The sequence below is a fragment of the Hibiscus syriacus genome, unplaced genomic scaffold (assembly GCF_006381635.1).
Source record: "Hibiscus syriacus cultivar Baekdansim isolate YM2019G1 unplaced genomic scaffold, ASM638163v2 tig00110998_pilon, whole genome shotgun sequence".
Taxonomy (NCBI): domain Eukaryota; kingdom Viridiplantae; phylum Streptophyta; class Magnoliopsida; order Malvales; family Malvaceae; genus Hibiscus; species Hibiscus syriacus.
Window position 1 is genome coordinate 713,702 of NW_024062945.1, and position 20,225 is coordinate 733,926.

Here is a 20,225-nt window from a genome sequence, read left to right on the forward strand (position 1 = left end):
CAAGCTCAAATTCCACAGCAGCTGTACCATCCGGTACTTCTAGACAGAACCAGAGAGAACCAAGAAGAGAAAGGGAAAGGGAGCAGTTTGATCCCATCCCCATGACGTATAAAGAACTATACCAACAGCTCTTCGACACTCATGCAGTGTCGCCTTATCCTATGAATCCAATAAATCCCCCTTACCCGAAATGGTATGACGAGAGCGCTCACTGCGAATATCATGGCGGTGTGCAGGGGCATTCGATTGAAAGTTGTCTCGCATTCAAGAGACTTGTGCAACAGATGAGAAACAAGAATTGGATCACTTTCAACTCCGGAGCACCAAATGTCGCCCAGAATCCCTTGCCCAATCATCAGGAGACATGAATTAATGCCATTACTACTGAAGGGGGAAGGAGAATTAAATCAAGGGTTTCAGAAATTAAATCTCCTTTGGCTTGGGTATGGAGCCAAATGGTAAAGGCAGGATTTCTTGCACCATATTCAGATACGATAGAAAATGAGGATGGTAACCATTGTTGTTACCACAACAAAGAAGGGCATAAAGTGCAAGACTGCCCAGAGTTCAGATTGTTAGTTCAGCTCATGATGGATCGAAAGGAGTTGGAATTTTACGAAGAAATTCAAGATTCTTGGGAAGCAGATGTTTGTGCCACCGGAGAATCATCAGATAGAAAATTTGGTAGGGGTAGTCCTTTGATAATTACCCCTAAGGCAAGCATGACAGTGACAACACCAGCCAAGGTGGTAATCTCCGCACCGCGGCCTTTTCAATATAAGGATAATCGGCAAGTGCCATGGAAGTACGAGTGTCAGGTGAGCACTTCCGGAGGAGGTAATAGTAAAGTGGGGCAAAGACCACTGGAGCCATTCAAAGAAGATGTGCTAGTCGTCAATGAACCTATAAAGGAGGAAGAAGCTAAAGAGTTCCTCAAGATCTTGAAGCACAGCGAGTACAACATTGTAGAACAGCTCCACAACTTACCTACACGTACTTCAATGCTAGCACTATTTTTAAGCTCGGAAGCACACCGAGAAGCGTTGTTGAATGTCCTTAATCAAACGTTCGTGCCACAAGACATACCAGTCAGCAAGATGGATCGACTGGTGAACAATATTCAAGCTGATAATCTCATCTCGTTTTCAGATGATGAGATTCCATCAGGAGGAAGAGGCCGAACGAAGGCGTTACACATTACTACCTACTGTAAGGGGCACGCTTTACCAAGTGTCTTAATCGATAATGGTTCAGCCTTGAACGTGATGCCTTTGATTACATTGAAGAGGCTACCAATAGATACCTCTCATATGAGAGCTTGTCAGAATGTGGTCCGAGCATTTGATGGGACCAAAAGAGAGGTAATCGGAAAGATTGAGGTACCATTGACCATCGGACCAGCCACCTATGATGTTGAGTTCCTTGTGATGGATATCATGCCGTCCTATAGCTGTCTTTTGGGAAGGCCGTGGATTCATCAAGCAGGTGCAGTACCCTCCACGTTGCACCAGAAAGTTAAATTTGTCATTGACGGGGCCTTGGTAATTATCAACGCTGAGGAAGATATCGTGGCAAGCGTGACCACGGAGGCTCCATACATCGAAGTAGACGAGGAAGCGGTAGAATGTTCGTTCCGCTCCTTGGAGTTTGTGAATGCCACATTTGTGGCAGAAGGAAAGAGAATCCCAAGACCTCGACTCTCCAAATGCACAAGGATGGAGATCAAGCAAACCCTAGGCCGAGGCGCCAGAACCGGGAGAGGTTTTGGGAAATATTTGCAAGGGATGATCAATCCTGTCATTCCTATCTCAAAATTAGACCAATTTGGGCTCGGTTTTCAGTCCAGTTATCATGAAAAGAGAAAGGAGATCCAAAAGAACCGGGAGAGAAGATTGGCCAGATTGACTGGGAACGAATTTCAAAGGAAGCCCATGACATTCCCGCCGCTTTTCAGAACATTCAAGTCAGGTGGTTATGTGTTTGAGACCACCACATCCGAGTTAGAAACGGCTCTGGAAGATCTGAACGTTAATGTCGTGACCACAGAAGATGTTGACAACGGAGATAGATCCGGGATATGCCTTCTGCCACATGGGTTCGTGCCTAGCAGTTGGTCGGTGGAAGAATTACCTGTTGTTTACAAGAATCTTTCAGAGTAATATTCGAACTATCCCTATTTGCCTATACCCGGGGGCAATAGGTGATCTTTTGTAAGGGTGAATAAATATTTTGTTTAAGTTTAATAAAAGATGCATTTTTCTTTTCCATGGCAAACAAACTTTTCTTTTTATTTTTGAATTCATTCTCTATCTCCTTCATTCCAGTACTTCATTTCCAGTTACTCTCAAAGTTAGTTCTTGACCGTTCCGTGTGGGATATTATCCTCTCACACATGCACATTTTCCTCCTTTCAGGTTCTCAGATAACGATAATGGGGGCACTAATGATCCTGATCCGGAGGTGGATTTTGAATCAACCATTTGTCTTGGGGAATTTGAAGAATGCGATAATGAAGAAGAGTACAACTTGCCTACCGAATTGTTGAGAATAATAGAAAAAGAAGAAAAGCAAATACTGCCACATGAGGAGGCGATCGAAATCTTAAATTTGGGCACTGAGGAAGATCGAAAGGAGGTTAAAATCGGCACAACTCTTTCGACTGAAGCAAGAAAAAACCTGATAGCCTTACTTCAGGAGTACGAAGATGTGTTTGCTTGGTCGTATCAAGACATGCCGGGACTAGACATAGATATGGTAGTTCACAAACTACCAATCAAACCAGAATTCAAACCTGTGCAGCAAAAACTGATAAGAATGCGACCAGAAATGCTCCTTAAGATCAAGGAAGAAGTCAAGAAGCAATTTGATGCCGGTTTTCTCCAAGTGGCCAAATACCCTGAGTGGGTAACCAATATAGTGCCTGTGCCGAAGAAGGACGGGAAAGTACACATGTGTGTCGATTAGCGGGACCTTAATAAGGCCAGTCCCAAGGACAACTTTCCTCTGCCACACATAGACACTCTGGTGGACAATACGGCCGGGAACGCCTACTTTTCATTCATGGATGGATTTTCGGGGTACAATCAGATCAAGATGCATCCCGAAGACATGGAGAAGACCACTTTCGTCACAATGTGGGGAACTTTCTGTTACAAAGTAATGCCTTTCGGATTAAAGAATGCTGGGGCAACATATCAGAGAGCTATGGTGACCCTGTTCCACGACATGATGCACAAAGAAATCGAGGTTTATGTCGACGACATGATTGTCAAGGCACAGACCGAGAGTGAACATGTCAGGAATCTGAGGAAGCTCTTCCAGAGATTGAGAAAGTTCCAACTGAGACTAAACCCTAGCAAGTGTACCTTCGGGGTAACATCTGGAAAACTACTAGGCTTTATAGTCAGCAGGAGAGGCATACAGGTCGATCCTGATAAGGTTAAGGCTATCCAGAATCTACCTCCACCACGAACCCAAAAAGAAGTCCGAGGTTTTCTGGGCAGACTAAACTACATAGCTCAGTTCATCTCTCAGTTAACCGACAAATGTGACCCCATCTTTCGTCTCCTCCGAAAGAATAGCCCTGGAGCATGGGATAAAAACTGTCAGACTGCATTTGAGAAGGTAAAAGAGTACTTGTCTCACACTCCTGTCCTGATGTCCCCTATCCCAAGAAAACCTCTGTTTTTGTATCTCTCCATATTCGAGAACTCCATGGGGTGTGTTCTGGGTCAACACGATGAGTCTGGGAAGAAGGAAAGAGCCATCTACTACTTAAGCAAGAAGTTCACCGATTGCGAGGTCCGATATCCTCCTATTGAGAAGGTTTGTTGTGCCCTGATATGGGCTACAAAAAGACTTCGACAATACATGTTGTATCACACCACTTGGCTGATTTCCAAGTTAGATCCACTAAAATACATGATGGGTGTACCTGCTCTATCCGGAAGGTTAGCCCGATGGCAGATGCTTTTGTCTGAATTTGACATCGAATACGTGAGCCAAAAAGCGGTAAAAGGCAGCGCCATATCCGATTTTTTGGCAAGCAGAACTGATGAGAGCTATGAGCCGCTGGAATTTGATTTCCCAGACGAGGACTTAATGGCCATATCTTTAGAGGAAGCAAGCATTTCAACGGACGGTTCCTGGAGAATGCACTTCGATGGGGCATCAAACGCACTAGGACATGGCATCGGGGCAATTCTAGTCTCCCCGGAAGGGAGTCACTACCCATTTACCAGCAGACTGAACTTTGATTGTACCAATAACATGGCAGAATATGAAGCATGTGTCTTGGGAATTCGGGCTGCACTGGGGCAAAATATAAAGACTTTACAGGTGTATGGAGACTCAGCCTTAGTAATCTATCAGCTCCGAGGAGAGTGGGAAACCAAGGATATAAAGCTGTTAGAGTACCGAAAACTAGTGTTGAATCTACTCGAAGAGTTCGACGAAGTCACCTTCCACTACGTGCCTAGAGAAGAAAATCAAATGGCTGACGCTCTAGCTATCTTGGCAGCCACATTCAAGGCTGGCGGGGAGCCTGAAATGATGCCAATTAACATGCAGTCGTATGAGTACCCAGCTCATTGTTACCAAATTGAAGAAGTGAAAGACACTAAGCCTTGGTACTACGACATTCTGCAGTATATCAAGCATCGGAGTTATCCAGAAAAAACCACTGAAATCGAGAAGAGAACCCTTAGAAGGTTGGCAGCTGGATATGTCCTTGACAGAGAGGTTTTATACAAGAAAAGCCATAACCAAGTTCTGTTAAGGTGCGTCGATGCTGAAGAGGCAAAAATGATAGTGGAAGAAGTACATGATGGGGTTTGTGGAGCACATGCAAATGGGCATATGATGTCAAGACAAATAATGAGATGCGGATATTTTTGGTCCACACTGGAAAGTGATTGCATCAACTATGCTAGGAGATGTCATAAATGTCAGATTTATGGAGACAAGATAAATGTTCCACCCCATCCACTTCATGTAATGACGTCACCATGGCCTTTTTCTATGTGGGGCATGGACGTTATCGGGTAAATCCATCCGAAGGCTTCGAATGGTCACCGTTTCATTCTCGTAGCAATTGATTATTTCACGAAATGGGTAGAGGCTGCGTCATACGCCAGTGTCACTCAATCCACTATTTGCAAGTTTCTGAAGAAAGAAATTATATGTCGGTATGGTCTACCTGAAAGGATTATCACCGATAACGCAACAAACTTGAACAACAAGATGATGAGTGCTGCTTGCGAACAGTTCAGCATAAAACATCACAATTCCACTGCTTATAGACCAAAGATGAACGGAGCAGTAGAAGCAGCAAACAAAAATATTAAGAAGATAGTGGAGAAAACAACTGAAACCTACAAAGACTGGCATGAGAAGTTGCCTTTTGCTTTGTTCGCTTATCGAACCTCGGTACGTACATCGACTGGGGCAACTCCATTTTCACTAGCCTATGGAATGGAAGCAGTGCTACCCATTGAAGTCGAGATTTCGTCTCTCAGGGTCTTGTCAGAAGTCGAACTAGATGATGCAGAGTGGGCACAATCCAGATATGATCAGCTTAATCTGATAGATGAAAAAAGACTGAAAGCCATTCATCATGGTCAAATCTATCAGAAACGAATGATCCGAGCACACGACAAAAAGGTGCGCCCGAGAATATTCCGTGAAGGGGATCTAGTGCTAAAAAGAATTTGGCCAGTCCAGAAAGATTTCCGAGGAAAATGGACGCCAAATTGGGAAGGACCTTATGTCGTGAAGAAGGCTTTCTCCGGAGGAGCCCTTATCCTGGCTGAAATGGACGGACCTGAGCTGCCACATCCCATTAACTCGGACGCAGTCAAGAAATACTTCGCTTAGGATGAAAACCCGAGAGGGCGTCCTAAGTTGAAAAAAAAAAAAAAAAAAAAAACGTTTAGGGTGAAAACCCGAAAGGGCACCCTAAATTGAAAAAAGAAAAAAGAGGAAAAAAGAAGAGAAAATAAGGTGGGTTCAAGATAAAAACCCGCAAAGGGCGTCTTGCAACTGAGGATGGGTCCAAGTTGAAAACCCGGAAAGGGCGATTTGGATATCAACGGTGGAAACATCCCGGCACATGAATCTTCTACGAACTCAACAAATCGGAGAAATGTTGCACCCTCCCAAACGTTGTCGCATTTTCAAAGATCCTTTGGCAAAGGCTGCATTCAAAGTCACCAAACGGCTTTTCAACTCAGAAGTGCCCACGTTATCGAGATCTAAGACATTCGTTTACACATCATTGTGTATTCGTTTTCTAGAATGTTTGCCATGTATTATTTGTTCTTCTCCTCCCTTATGAATAAAGACCATCTTTCCTCCAATTCCTTTTGAACATCTTGAATTAGATTTAAACCTAATGGTTTATTTATTTTTATGAAATATAATCGCATATTACTGTACAAAGATTCATTGAAAAGTACAGGTACCCAGAAGCCGATCAAGGCTCATGCACATGCTTGAGATGGTTGAGGAGCATCTTCAAAACAAAAAAAAAATCATCAAACATTTGAAGAATTCAAGATCAGAGATCGGAACTTCAAGCTCAAGAGTCAACAACGACAGGCCACCGGAGAACTCTCCAGAGCTCAGAATAACATATGTTGCATATGCATTTTAGGCATACCTAAGACCATGACATCCATAACATCACATATATGCATATCTTTGCAGGTTTTACCCAGAGCCAATGTCAACTTCACAACGAAGGATATTGGACTCCAGACAACATAAGTTCAACTTCACGACGAAGGGACCGCTGGTTGTCAACGAACATTTCTCAATTTCAGAGCCAATTTCAACTTCACAACGAAGGATATTGGACTCCAGACAACATAAGTTCAACTTCACGACGAAGGGACCGCTGGTTGTCAACGAACATTTCTCAATTTCAGAGCCAATTTCAACTTCACAACGAAGGATATTGGACTCCAGACAACGTAAGTTCAACTTCACGACGAAGGGACCGCTGGTTGTCAACGAACATTTCTCAATTTCAAAGCCAATCTCAACTTCACAACGAAGGATATTGGACTCCAGACAACGCAAGTTCAACTTCACGACGAAGGGACCGCTGGTTGTCACCAAACATTTCTCCATTTCAGAGCCAATTTCAACTTCCCAACGAAGGATATTGGACTCCAGACAACGTAAGTTCAACTTCACGACGAAGGGACCGCTGGTTGTCAACAAGCAATTTCCCAGTTCCAGAACCAGTTCCAACGTCATAGCGGAGGATATTGGACTCGGAACAATACTTGGATTTCAACTTCACGACGAAGGATTTCCAATTCTCAGGCTCAAATTCACGACGAAAGAGCCATATACAATACCAACTTCACAAATAGATTGATCCAACTTCGTGACGAATAGGTCATCTGTAGCACAACCATACCGGAGCTTCGAATTCGATTTCAACTTTACAACGAAAGATATTGGACTCCAGACAACGCAGGTTCAACTTCATGACGAAGGGACCGCTGGTTGTCGATAAACAATTTCCCAATTTCAGCTTCACAACGAAGTATCTTTGGCTAGAAGACGATCCATGAGCTACCTCCAGAACTCTGAGTTCGACTTCAACTTCACGAGTTCGATTTCAATTTCACGACGAAGGATTCAGGCTCAGAAACTTCCAGTTTTAACTCAACCTCACGACGAGGGAGCCATCTCGTGTTTTAAAAACCAGACTCAACATCGAATTTCAACTCTACGACAGAGGATATTCGATATGGACGAAATTTATGTCTTTTAATCTTTGCTCTATTTTCGTTACACAACAATGAGCAAAGAGGGGCAGCTGAATACACTAAATTTCATCCTTATATTATATAATATATATATTTATATTATAAATTATATTATATTTACATTTTTTTTCAGGGCCCAACAGTGGACCAAATCCAAGTCCCACGTAACCCTAGCACGCCCCTCACCAGCAGCCACGCATTCCTTGTTTCCAGCCGCTCGAGGACACCACAGCTTGCACGCCTCTCCAACGGTCCCCGAGTCATCCGGCACAAGAGTCACAACCGTCATCAACTACCAAAGCAATAATCCAGCATTAGAGTTCCATTAGGATTCAAAAGTGTAATCTAAAAAATAGGTTTTTTTTTATTATTATAAATAGATGCAAACATCCATTGTAACGGGGATATACGAATACCAAAGATTACAAGGGGATTTTTTTTTCATACTGAATACAAGCAAAGTTATAAACAAAATTACCAGCAAGACACAACCAAGCATTCATATTTTTTTTTGAAGGTTTCGTGAAAATATTTCGAAAAGGAAGGTAAAAAGTTCATACCTTTTGCGTGTTTTTCTTCCTTGTCTTGTGTCTTCGTTAAGCTTTGGTTCAAAAGAAACCCAAATAGAGCATTTTAGCCGATGAACGGAGGGGCTTGGTCGGGATCTTCTTTTGTAGATCTAGCCCCCGAGGCTCGTTTTTTATAAAAAATATTTCGATTTTTGAAAACTAGATTTAAAAAGCTTTGGAAAACAGAAAAAAAAAACGGGTTTTGCCGCCGATGAACGGCGGCCGTTGCCGTTCAACGGCGGCGGCGAGGCGGCGCGAGGAGGCCAACGGTCGGCTTCTGGAAAATGTCGCCTGTGTTCTTCATTTCTGAAGAACAAGGCAGAGAAAAGAGAGAGGGGGGGTGTCCCTCGGCTTGGAGAAGAGAGAAATAAGTATTTGGAAGAAAATTTTGAGTTTTATACTTAAAACAGCCGCGTGTTCCTGTCTAAAATAGGGTAAACTACCCTTTTGATCCCTCATTACCTTTAAAAGAGTCGTTTCCCCCCCAAAATCGAAATTAACCCTTAATATTGCTTTGGAATTTTGACCTCTAGCTTGTAGTTCTTTCAATTTAATCCTTTTTCGGGATTTTAATTTTGATTATTTTTATATTACATTATATTATTTATATATTTTATATAGTTATTAGTTTGTATTACATTCGTATATATACATATTATTAGGATATTATTATTCTATTCATATGTTATATTATATATATATATGGTGTTAATATTATTATATGTTTTTACTAATTTTATTTATTCTACTTGATACGCTATTATTTTACATTTTTTTATATATGTACATATGTACATTTTATCTAACTCTCATTATTTTACATTTGTCTATATTATTTTATTTCACTTTTATTATGCTTTCCCTATTTATTTATTTTTCTCTTTTTTCCATTTTATTGTGTCTTATTCCCTTATTTCTTCATCCTTGCATTTTTTTTACCTTATCATATGTTGTCATACTTGTCTTCATTCTTATTTCCTTCATGTTCTATAGCTCCATGTTGATTATGTTACCTTTAGTGTATCATTTATTGTGATTTCGTTCTTCATTTCGTTTTCTTTATTTTTCAATTTTAATTTATTTTTATCGCCTTTTCTAATGCATATTTTGACTCTTAAAGGGTTCATTTTCAAATCAATCAAGGGTAAGTAACTAGGATCGAATCTTTACCTTTTAATTTAACTTGTTATTTTTCTTAATTAAGACAACTGGAAATTATGTAGTACCGAAAGGGCAGTTCAAGGGTGCTAACCCTTCCTTGACTGTAACCGACTCCCGAATCCGACACATCTTTGGTAAGACGCAGGTCAGGTAAGAAATAAGGTATCCGATCTACCTATTTATTTTTAAATAAATGATCGGTGGCGACTCCAATCCACATCTTTCAAGTCGAAGCCCTAATTCCGGGGTACAACCGAAAGACGGTTACGACACCTTCAAGAGGTAAGACGTAAAAATATGTAGTTAAAATAGTGTTCTAAACTCGAACCTACAAATTTCTAATACACCCTTCAGTTCGTAGCTTCACCCCATTTTCCACAAATACCTTGAAATTCGGTGTAGCAATAACATGGAGCCCTAAATGATGAGCCACTCTAGATTACATAAAGTTGTGAGTGCTTCCTTCGTCAATCAAAATTCGCACAGATCGACCCTGAACATATCCAGTGACGTTCAAGATATTTGGAGTATAGCAGCCCGCCAGAGCATTAAGGGACACCAAGGAGTGTTCCCGATCTTCCACGTCTCTCTCGTCGTTGTTGGGATTTTCACCATCCGCGCCTAATTGGTTATTATCGGCGGCATCATCCAATAAGAAAAATTGCATATCCTTACAATGATGGCTTGGAACAAACTTGGCATCACAGTAATAGCATAACCCTTTAGCACGCCGAGACCTGAGCTTCTGTAACTGAACTTTTACGTGGTTGGGGAAAATTAGGATGAATAGTTTTGGGTAATTGATCGATGGGTAGTGGTCAGCCAGGCATGTTGTGTGGATTAGTAGGTAATATTGGAGGATTATGAAGAAATGGTGATATTTTGAGCCCGACACCGCGACCCATTAGTCGTTTGATTTCATTCAATTTGGCCTCAAGAAAATGGGCTAAGTTCATTGCCTCACTCATGGAGGTTACCTGATTGGATAGAACCTCATTCTTTATTTCTGATCGGAGAGCTTAAACAAAGCATTGAGTTAAGAAAACCTCTGGAAGATTAGTCATATGCAAAACCAAATCCTCAAAACAGGTCTGATATTCCACCACTGTTGTCGTCTGAGTGAGTTTTGTGAGTTGACCTTCCGGTGACTGAATTTCTATCACAGTAAACCTTTTGTGAATCGCTTCAATCAGACGATCCCATCTTGTTAATTGTCATTGGCGTTGCATCCACCGGAACCACTTCTTGGCAACCCCATCCAAGCAAAATGACGCCATCATCACCGATGGTGATCTTCAGTACCGTATAAGTCAAAGAAATCTTGGGCTGATGCGATCCATTCTTCTGGTTCTTAGCCGGTGAAGAGAGGAAGTTTGACTGGAACTGGTTTTGGAGAAAAATGGAGCCCATCCTCAAGGTCATCCTTAAGTTTCCCTTTTCCCCGAAGTACTTTGGTTTCACTCGATCCTTCCTGAACCATTGTCGACTGAATCGATTGGCCCAGCTGCGCCGTGAGCGCGGATAACTGGCGCAAAACGTCTTGAAGAGTTTGATTGTTTTCTGCTACAGTGGTTTGAATCTCCACCAACTTATGTTCATGCCGAGAGGTATTATCCTGGAGGGTTTTGATTGTCTCTATGTTGTTTACCATAGCTCAGGCTATTAACGAAAGAACCAATTTGTTAAGAACAAATTGAGCATAGAAATAAGAATTTAGCAGCAAAGAAGAAGAAGAAGATAGATTTCAGGGGAAGGAAAAATATTCTCAAGATTTTCATTCACCATGCGCAAATGATGAAACAATTATTTATAGTCTATTGTCTATTTAGAATAAGACAAAATCAGTTAACGCTTTAGGTAGCCTTTCTTGAATTCCTCTGCGTCCAGTAGTTGGTGCGATGCTACTCACTGGTGGATCCTGGTTCTCCAGCTCATTGTTGTTGACGTAGATCTCTTCTTGCTCTTGCTCATTCATAACAAACTATTTTATGATCCCGGCTCACTACGATGTTATCCATTATTTTAATGAATCACATTTATCTATTTTAAAATAATTTTTGAATAATTGTTTATTTTTTATTTACACGTAGGAAAGAAATAAAGATTCAACCTAAAAAATAAGATTGAAAATTTTTATTAGTTGGACAACATAAAACATGATGAGTTGAATTCATATAATAATTTTTTCGAAAATTGGGTTAAAAGATATTAAAATTTTTGTACGAGATTACTTTTTTTGTTTAATTATTGTTGGCTTGTCTTCGTCGAATAATGCCATATCGCCGTCTAAAATTCGCTCATCATCTAATCGTTTAGGAGAATTGAAGATTTGAATTTTTAAAATATTATAATTTAAGATTTTTTTAGAAATTTAAAAAATTTATATTATTTTAGATAATATTAACAGTAAATTGATGTGATGTGTTAAATAATTATTGGTTAATTATTTTAACTGCCATTAAAGTACGTAAATAGTCTCACGATTATAGGATATTATTTAATTGAGTCATTTGACTATAAAAAGTTATAAAATGATCTTTTAACTATACAATATTATTTTTTTTAGTCACTCGACTATTAAAAGTTATAAAATAATCATTTGATTATTCATTATATTCCAAACTCGTTCTTTTTTATTAAAAAATTACGACAATTTGAGTGGGATGTTAATTTTATGTCTGATATACAATAATCGTTTGAGATTATAAGATCATATTTTATTTTATCTCAAACAACATATTAACATGTAGCTCAGACTGTCGTCAATTTTTAACGAAAAATGATGATTTTGGAATACAATGAATAGTCGAGTGACCATTTTATAACTTTTAATAGTCGAAAAACTTAACAAAGTAATATCCTATAATCATGGGATCATTTTGTAACTGTTTATAGTCAAATAACTCAACAAAACAATAATCTATAGTTGGAGATTATTTGTGTACTTTACCCTAAAATAATAAAAAGAAACAAATTCTAAGCACCTTAAATAATACCTGAATAAGTATTAAACACTTATTTTTGACAAGAAAAAATAACTTTAAACATCTACGACAAAAGAAATATATTATTTAATACTTACATTTTAATTAAGCCTCCAGAATATGATCCCTCTCCATTTGCAAAATGTTATTGGTTGATGTATGAAAATTTCCACATGGCTTGTCTAATCAGCGCTCAAACATGTTGGGGGAAAAGACAAGGGCCGCTGATTATTGGGTAATTAGCCCTGATTATTGGGTCATTATTCATTGGTAAACCTGCTCAGAATTCTTTTGGACTTGTTTCGCAGCTATTAGTGCATTTTAGGGGCGTAATCAGTAAACATAAAAAATGCATCGACAAATATATTTCATCAATTATAGAAAAAACAAGTCAATTTTAATTAACTGGCCGCCTTCACGAATATAACTTTCAAAATCAGAAGCAAAATAAATATAAAAAAGGACAAGGAACGAAAACGGTTGTGTCCAAAATTCAGTTCAATAATTCCCAATTATTTTTTCAGTTACAAAATCTCCTCTCTTTTGAGGCTTTCATTCACTCACTTGTCTCATTCACCTAACCGTCGAGTGTCCTTGACAAACCCATAATTTTGGATAAGATATGAAAAAAATAAGTGATCTAGATTTATTGTCACGTCTTTAGAACTTCGACGTCTCGGAGCGTGCGGCCTTAGTCGCCTTCTTAGTGATTGCGGCTAAGTAAGCCTGAAAATATCCCAAGCAAGGATGCTTAGAACCTCGACGGAAGCTAGACAAGAGAACTAGCACAAGAAGGAAGATAAGAAAGCTTTGAGAGAATAATGCTCTTATGATTTCTCAAAGTGAATGAGTGAGTACAAATGAGGAGAGGAGGCCTCTATTTATAGCTAAAGCTCCCCTCAATGAACGGCTAAGATCTAATTACATCGACGGTCGAGATTAATCTTTACCTACCAAAAACAAGTGGGCATTATCTATACAAATTTAAATGCCACCTAAATCTTTGTGGCTTCTAGAAGGTCCAAACCCCTATTTGGGCTACTTCTCATGGGCTAACCTCGGTGGTGGGCTTTGGTCCGTGACATTCTCCCCCACTGGTTCCGGTGACGCCCTCGTTGCTCGTTTGGCATGATATTGGTCTATTCTATTTTTGAATTGCCAAAGTCCCTCAGCATGTTCTCAACTCCCTTCGCACTCGGGTTGCCCCTTCCACAGGACAAAGTATTCATGCCTTGGGCGGTGTCCTAGCCATCGAATAACACTCTCCGCTTGTATGTCTTGGATCTCTTTGTCATATGAGACCGCTACTCCGACTGGCGCTCGGTGTAACTTGCCTCGATCTGGATCCTCGGTATCCTGATGGTACGGCTTGAGCAGGCTAACATGGATAACGGGATACGCTTGGATAGTTGGAGACAACTCCAATTTGTAGGCCATGGTGCCTACTCGCTTCACAATTCGGAACGGACCCTCGTATCTTCGCACAAGTCCCTTGTGCACATCCGCATGGCGCAAAACATTGGCCAACTTTACAAGGACAAGGTCGCCAACTTCAAAGTTCACGTCCCTTCGTTTTCGGTCTGCCCACTTCTTGGTCCGCTTTCCCGCCTTGTGTAATCAAGCTCGGGCTAAGTCGTGTTGCTCGTGCCACTCCTTGGCAACGTTGTGTGCTGATGGATTGGGCCCTTCATACTTGGTAACAACCGTGTTGGGTGTCAACGGTTGTTGCCCGGTCACGATCTCGAACGGGCTTTGGTTTGTCGCCTCGCTCCGTTGCAAGTTGTAGGAAAATTGGACCACATCCAACAGCTTTGGCCAGTCTCGTTGGTTGGTACTCACGTAGTGCCTCAGATAGATCTCTAACAGAGCATTCACTCGCTCAGTTTGCCCATCGGTTTTTGGATGAACTGCGGTGGAAAAGTTCAAGCTCGATCCCATCAGTTTAAACAACTCCGTCCAGAACCTCCCAGTGAACCGCGTGTCCCGGTCACTAATGATGGTTTTCGGCATTCCCCAGTACTTCACCACGTGCTTAAGGAAAAGTCGAGCGGCCTCTACAGCTGGACACACCTTAGACGCGGGTATGAATATCGCATATTTTGAAAACCTGTCAACCACAACCATGATACTTGAAAGTCCATCAGTTTTGGGCAAACCAATTATAAAATCCATGGAAATACTCTCCCATGGGCGCTCAGGAATGGGCAACGGTTGTAGCAGTCCCGTCGGCTTCTTCGCCTCGATTTTGTCTTGTTGGCATACAAGACAAGTCTTCACATAGGCCTGCACATCTTCAGCCATGTGCGGCCAATAGTATTGCTCCGAGAGTAATGCCAATGTTTGATCGACTCCCGGATGTCCCGCCCACTTGGAATCATGGCACTCCTTCATGAGCTCTTTGCGTAACTTCCCATACCGAGGCACAAAGAGTCGATGGCCTCGGTGGTAAAGCAAATCTCCTTCGAGCCAAAACTCTCGGGTTCGCCCCTCCTTGGCTCCCTCGATGATTCGTTCGGCCACAGGATCATGGGGTAATCCTTCTTTGATCCTCTCGAGGAGAGTACCTACCACAGTTTCGATGGCATACCTCCGGCTTAAGCCATCTGCAACACAGTTCACCTTCCCAGGCTTTTACTCCAAGGAAAAGTCAAACTCGGCAAGAAACTCTTGCCAACGAGCTTGCTTGGGAGAAAGCTTCTTCTGGGTGAGGAAATAACTGTTGGCAACATTGTCCGTGAACACCACGAACTTGGACCCAAGCAAGTAGTGTCGCCATATGCGCAAGCAGTGTACAACTGTTGTCATCTCTTTCTCATGAACCGAGTACCTCCTCTAGGTCTCGTTGAGCTTTCGGCTCTCGTATGCAACTGGATGTCCCTCTTGCATGAGGACTCCACTAATGGCAACATCGGATGCATCAGTGTAGACTACAAAAGGCTTGGTGTAGTCTGGCAACACCAACACGGGCTCACTCACCATGGCCTCCTTGAGCTTTTCAAAAGCGTTGTGGCATATCGTGCTCCATTCCCACACCTTGTCCTTTTTGAGTAGCTCGGTCAATGGTGTGGATATCTTTGAATAGCCCTTCACGAATCGTCAGTAATAGTTGGCTAATCCCAAGAATGCTCTCAGTTCGGTTACCTTGGTGGGTGGCTTCCACTCGTCAATTGCCCGAATCTTGTCCTTGTCCATCTGGAGCTTGCCTCCTCCAATAATATGGCCTAGGAACGGCACTTCCTTTTGCGCAAACGAGCATTTTTCCTCCTTGACATAAAGCTCGTTCTCTCGTAAGACTTGGAACACCCTCCTCAAGTGTTCAATGTGTTCTTCCAATGTCTTACTATACACAACGATGTCATCAAGGTAAACTACAACAAAACGATCAAGAAAGGGTTGTAGTACCTTGTTCATTAACGTGTAAAAGGTTGCAGGAGCATTGGTGAGACCGAAGGGTATCACAAGGAACTCATATGAACCGTAGCGTGTCACGCAAGCAGTCTTCGGTTCATCACCTTCCGCTATCCTGACTTGGTAATAGCCCGATCGTAAATCTAGTTTGGTGAACCACCTTGCACCACCAAGCTGATCGAACAAGTCCGCAATGAGGGGAATGGGATACTTGTTCTTTATTGTGAGCTTATTTAAAGCTCGGTAATCTATGCACATCCGTATAGAACCATCGTGCTTCTTTTGAAATAGCACCGGTGCACCATAGGGGGACTTTGATGGTCGAATGTATCCGGCATCGAGGAGATCCTTCAATTGTCTGCGCATCTCCTCTAATTCGGGTGGAGCTATTCGGTAAGGGGCCCGAGCGGGTGGCTTTGCATTCTCCACCAATTCAATCTTGTGATCCACCTCCCTCTTTGGAGGTAACTTCTTGGGTAACTCGGCAGGCATCACATCTTTAAATTCCGCCAATACTTGTCCCACTTCTCTTGGGACTTCCTCGGTCATTGTGGGTTCAGTTTCCACCAATGAAGCCACAAAGGTGGGTTCCTCCTTGCACACCCCCTTTGAGAATTGGATTGCGGACAACATCTTGGCCTCGATTCCAGGCCCTCGACTCACTGGAACAATGTATTGTTGCTTTGGATCCAGGATGCACAAGCAATCAGCAAAAGGCACTGGGAAAGCATTTATTCGGTCCAAAAAACTTAACCCAAGAAGAAAGTTGAAGTCATCGAGAGGAATTACCTTGATGGATTCCTTTCCGGACCAACCTCCGACGGTTAGCTCGATTCCCTTTGCGACCCCCGCAATTGAACTTCCTCGGCATTCACGGTTTTGATGGATCCCGTTGCCTTCTCCACATGAAGGCCAAGTCTCTTGGCAATTTGTTCGGACATGAACAATTCTAAGGCACCTGTGTCCACCAGTGCGCTCATCTTTTGGTATGCGACGGTGATGTCTACGTACATCGATCCCTTCTTCTTGCGGCCCTTCTTGACTTCTATGGTGCTAAGGATGGAGCCAAGTTTGAGAGTCCCACTCTTCACCCCATCATTCTCCTTGATGGCAGCAACTTTCACAAGTTGAGGACAATCTCGTTTCATATGATTTCCTCCACAAGAAAAGCATGATAATTCCCCCTTCTTCTCCCAAGGATTGAAGAGCTTTTTGGGTCGATCATTCGGCTTCCCATGATTTCCCGTTGGCTTGTGAAAGTTTCCTTTGGCCTTCTCTCCCCCACTATTACCTTTGGGTTTCAACCTGGATTGGAGAGAGTCGGTCCTTTTTACTTCAAATGGGGCAATAGCCTCGGCTGCATCTAATGCCTTGGAGAGTTCGGTCACTCCCCTCCTTTGGATCTCCATGTTGGCCCAACGTTGTAGTCCATCCATGAATGCAAAGTAACCTTCTGACTCGCCCAAGTCCGGGATTTGCATCTTGATCTCTGTGAAGTTTTTGACATACTCCAAGATGGATCGGTCATTCTTTAATTGCTTTAATTTTGATCGAGCCTCGAGCACAGCATTCTTCGGATAGAAATGCTCCTTGAATTCTCCCACGAACTCCTCCCACGTCCCGATTAGTTTTGTAATCTCGGAACACCTACGATGCCACCATAACATAGCAACATCGGTAAGATAATTGGAAGCAACATTTACCTTGGTGGTATCATCCCCGATACCCATGCCACAGAAGAATTGCTCCATGCCCCAGATGAAATTCTCCACATCTTGGGCAGTCCGACTCCCCTTGAACTCCTTCGGCTTAGGGAAGTTGATCCTGGGTCTTGGTGCTTGTGCCTCCCCAGTCACTCCATTTAACACGGCAGCCTTGTAGACGAGTAGCTCGCTCTTGTGCTCCTTTACCTCCCGTATTATTTCAGCCCTCATGGCCAAATACATGCTCTCGAGGCCTCGGGTACGCTCGTCTACGTTCTCCGTCAACTCGCTGATGAGTGCTTGAGTTTCTTCACGGAGTACATCCTCTACGGACTCCACCTTCTCCAAGAGAGATTCAACCGAGTCTTGAGTCTCTTGGACTTCATTATATCGGTCTTCCAACCTACCGACCCTTTGCTCGAACGAGGCCACCATGTCCTTCGAGTTTGCTCGCTTCTTCGGTACGACAACACGAGTCACTTCGCTTGCTGGGTTCTCATCTTGATTGTGTTGTACCATTTCTCGTAGAACTAGCTCTGATACCACTTGTCACGCCCTTAGAACTTCGACGTCTCGGAGCTTGCGGCCTTAGTCGCCTTCTTAGTGATTGCGGCTAAGTAAGCCTGAAAATATCCCAAGCAATGATGCTTAGAACCTCGACGGAAGCTAGACAAGAGAACTAGCACAAGAAGGAAGATAAAAAAGCTTTGAGAGAAGAATGCTCTTATGATTTCTCAAAGTGAAGGAGTGAGTACAAATGAAGAGGGGAGGCCTCTATTTATAGCTAAAGCTCCCCTCAATGAATGTCTAAGATCTAATTACATCGACAGTCGAGATTAATCTTTACCTACCAAAAACAAGTGGGCATTATCTATACAAATTTAAATGCCACCTAAGTCTTTGTGGCTTCTAGAAGGTCCAAACCCCTATTTGAGCTACTTCTCATGGGCTAACCTTGGTGGTGGGCTTTGGTCCGTGACATTTATCTATAAATTCAATTTACTCTAATATCTGTGTCTAAAAATTTTATACATTTAATATATATATATATATATATATTATATATTATTATTTTTTAGTTCTATTGGTCCTGCAGTTTATTTATTTATTTTTATGTTGTGACATCAATCTTAAAATAATTTAATTATTTTGTGTGGTTTAAGTTGAGATTTGAACCTAGACTCACCCCCAAAATCTGTCAATGGCATAATTGTTAATCTAATTGTTATCTTTATCATATAGTTCACACTATTTTTATTTAACTAAAACTGAAACATTGAATTAGAATTTTATAAATTTTAGATTAAGTTGAATTTAAAATTAATTATATTATATTGTTTTATTAAGTCATCTGACTATTAAAATCTGGCTATATGGAGTTGCTTTGTTAAGTCTCTTGACTATTAAAAGTTACAACTTACCCCACTATTCATTATGTTTCAAACTCGTCATTTTCCGTTAATCTGAGTTGTACGTTAACCTGTTGATTGAGATATGGTGAAATCTGATTTCATAATCTCAAACGACTATCATATCTCAGTTAGCATATTAATATCTAACTTAGACGACTGTTAATTTTTTTAACTGAACATGACGAGTTTGGAACATAATAAACAGTCAAGTGATAATTTTGTAACTTTTAATAGTCAAGGGACTCTAAAGCAGTTCCCTATAATTAGGGAATCATTTTGTAACTTTTAATAATCAAGAGACTCAATAAAATAGTACCCTATAATTAAGGACTATTTGTGTACTTATCATGGTTATCAAAACCAGACCCGACCGGTCGGTTCAACCGGTTGAACCGTGAACCGTTAGCCTATCCGGTCCGGTTACCTCACAAAACCGGTCTAACAATGAACCCCGGCTGAAAACTGGTAGAACCGGCTGAAAACCGGTAAAACCGGGGTGAACCGCCAGTTTACTTTTTTTCTTTTAAAAAAAATTAAACCAAACGACGTCGTTTGTTCAACGAGCCAAGTCAAATTCGAGTATTGCTGAGCTCGACTTGAACTATAAAACTTTAAAAGTAAGCTCAACTCGACTCAAAAACTCACGAGCTAAAAATTATCAAGTTCAACTCGAACTCGAAATATAATATTAAAATTTGAACTCGAAAAAGGCTCGAACTCAAAAAAAATTTAGAAGTTCGATTGAAGCCTAAAATTTGAGCTCAATTGAAGCGAAAGAATAGTTCACTATGTGCTCACTAAAATGCTCCATGATTTTGAATGTCAAATTACCTCTATTATTTATAGAAGTAAGTTGGGATGCTCTTCTATGTTTCTTAGTAATGTGAGATTGTTTTGTTCTCATATTTTTACTCTTTAAACTTTTGAGATGCTCTTCTATGTTTCTTAGCCATGTGGGATTGTTTTTTAAAAAAAAATTAAACCAAATAACATCATTCATTATGATTTTTTAAGCCCCAATTTTATTTTTTTGATTATAGTTATATAATTATATTTATTATTTAATATGTTTTACCTTAAATATTATGTTGTAGTTGATTTGAATAATTTTATTTCACTTGATTTTATGGTTTTTAATTTATATATGTTATGACTTGGGATATTTTTTATACCTTTTAATATTGTAAACTTAAAAAAGTGTTACATA

General features: G+C 41.1%; 1 protein-coding gene across 1 annotated transcript; it reads right to left on the minus strand.

Annotated features, from left to right (window-relative positions):
• Nucleotides 1-15,327: 15,327 nt before the first annotated feature.
• LOC120149241 lies at nt 15,328-18,125 on the minus strand. The gene is made up of 3 exons (XM_039162097.1): nt 16,862-18,125; nt 15,637-16,799; nt 15,328-15,579 (listed from the first exon to the last, which is right to left on the minus strand). The coding sequence occupies exons 1-3, from the start codon at nt 18,123-18,125 to the stop codon at nt 15,328-15,330; spliced, it is 2,679 nt and encodes an 892-aa protein (XP_039018028.1).
• Between the last annotated feature and the right edge of the window lie 2,100 nt (nt 18,126-20,225).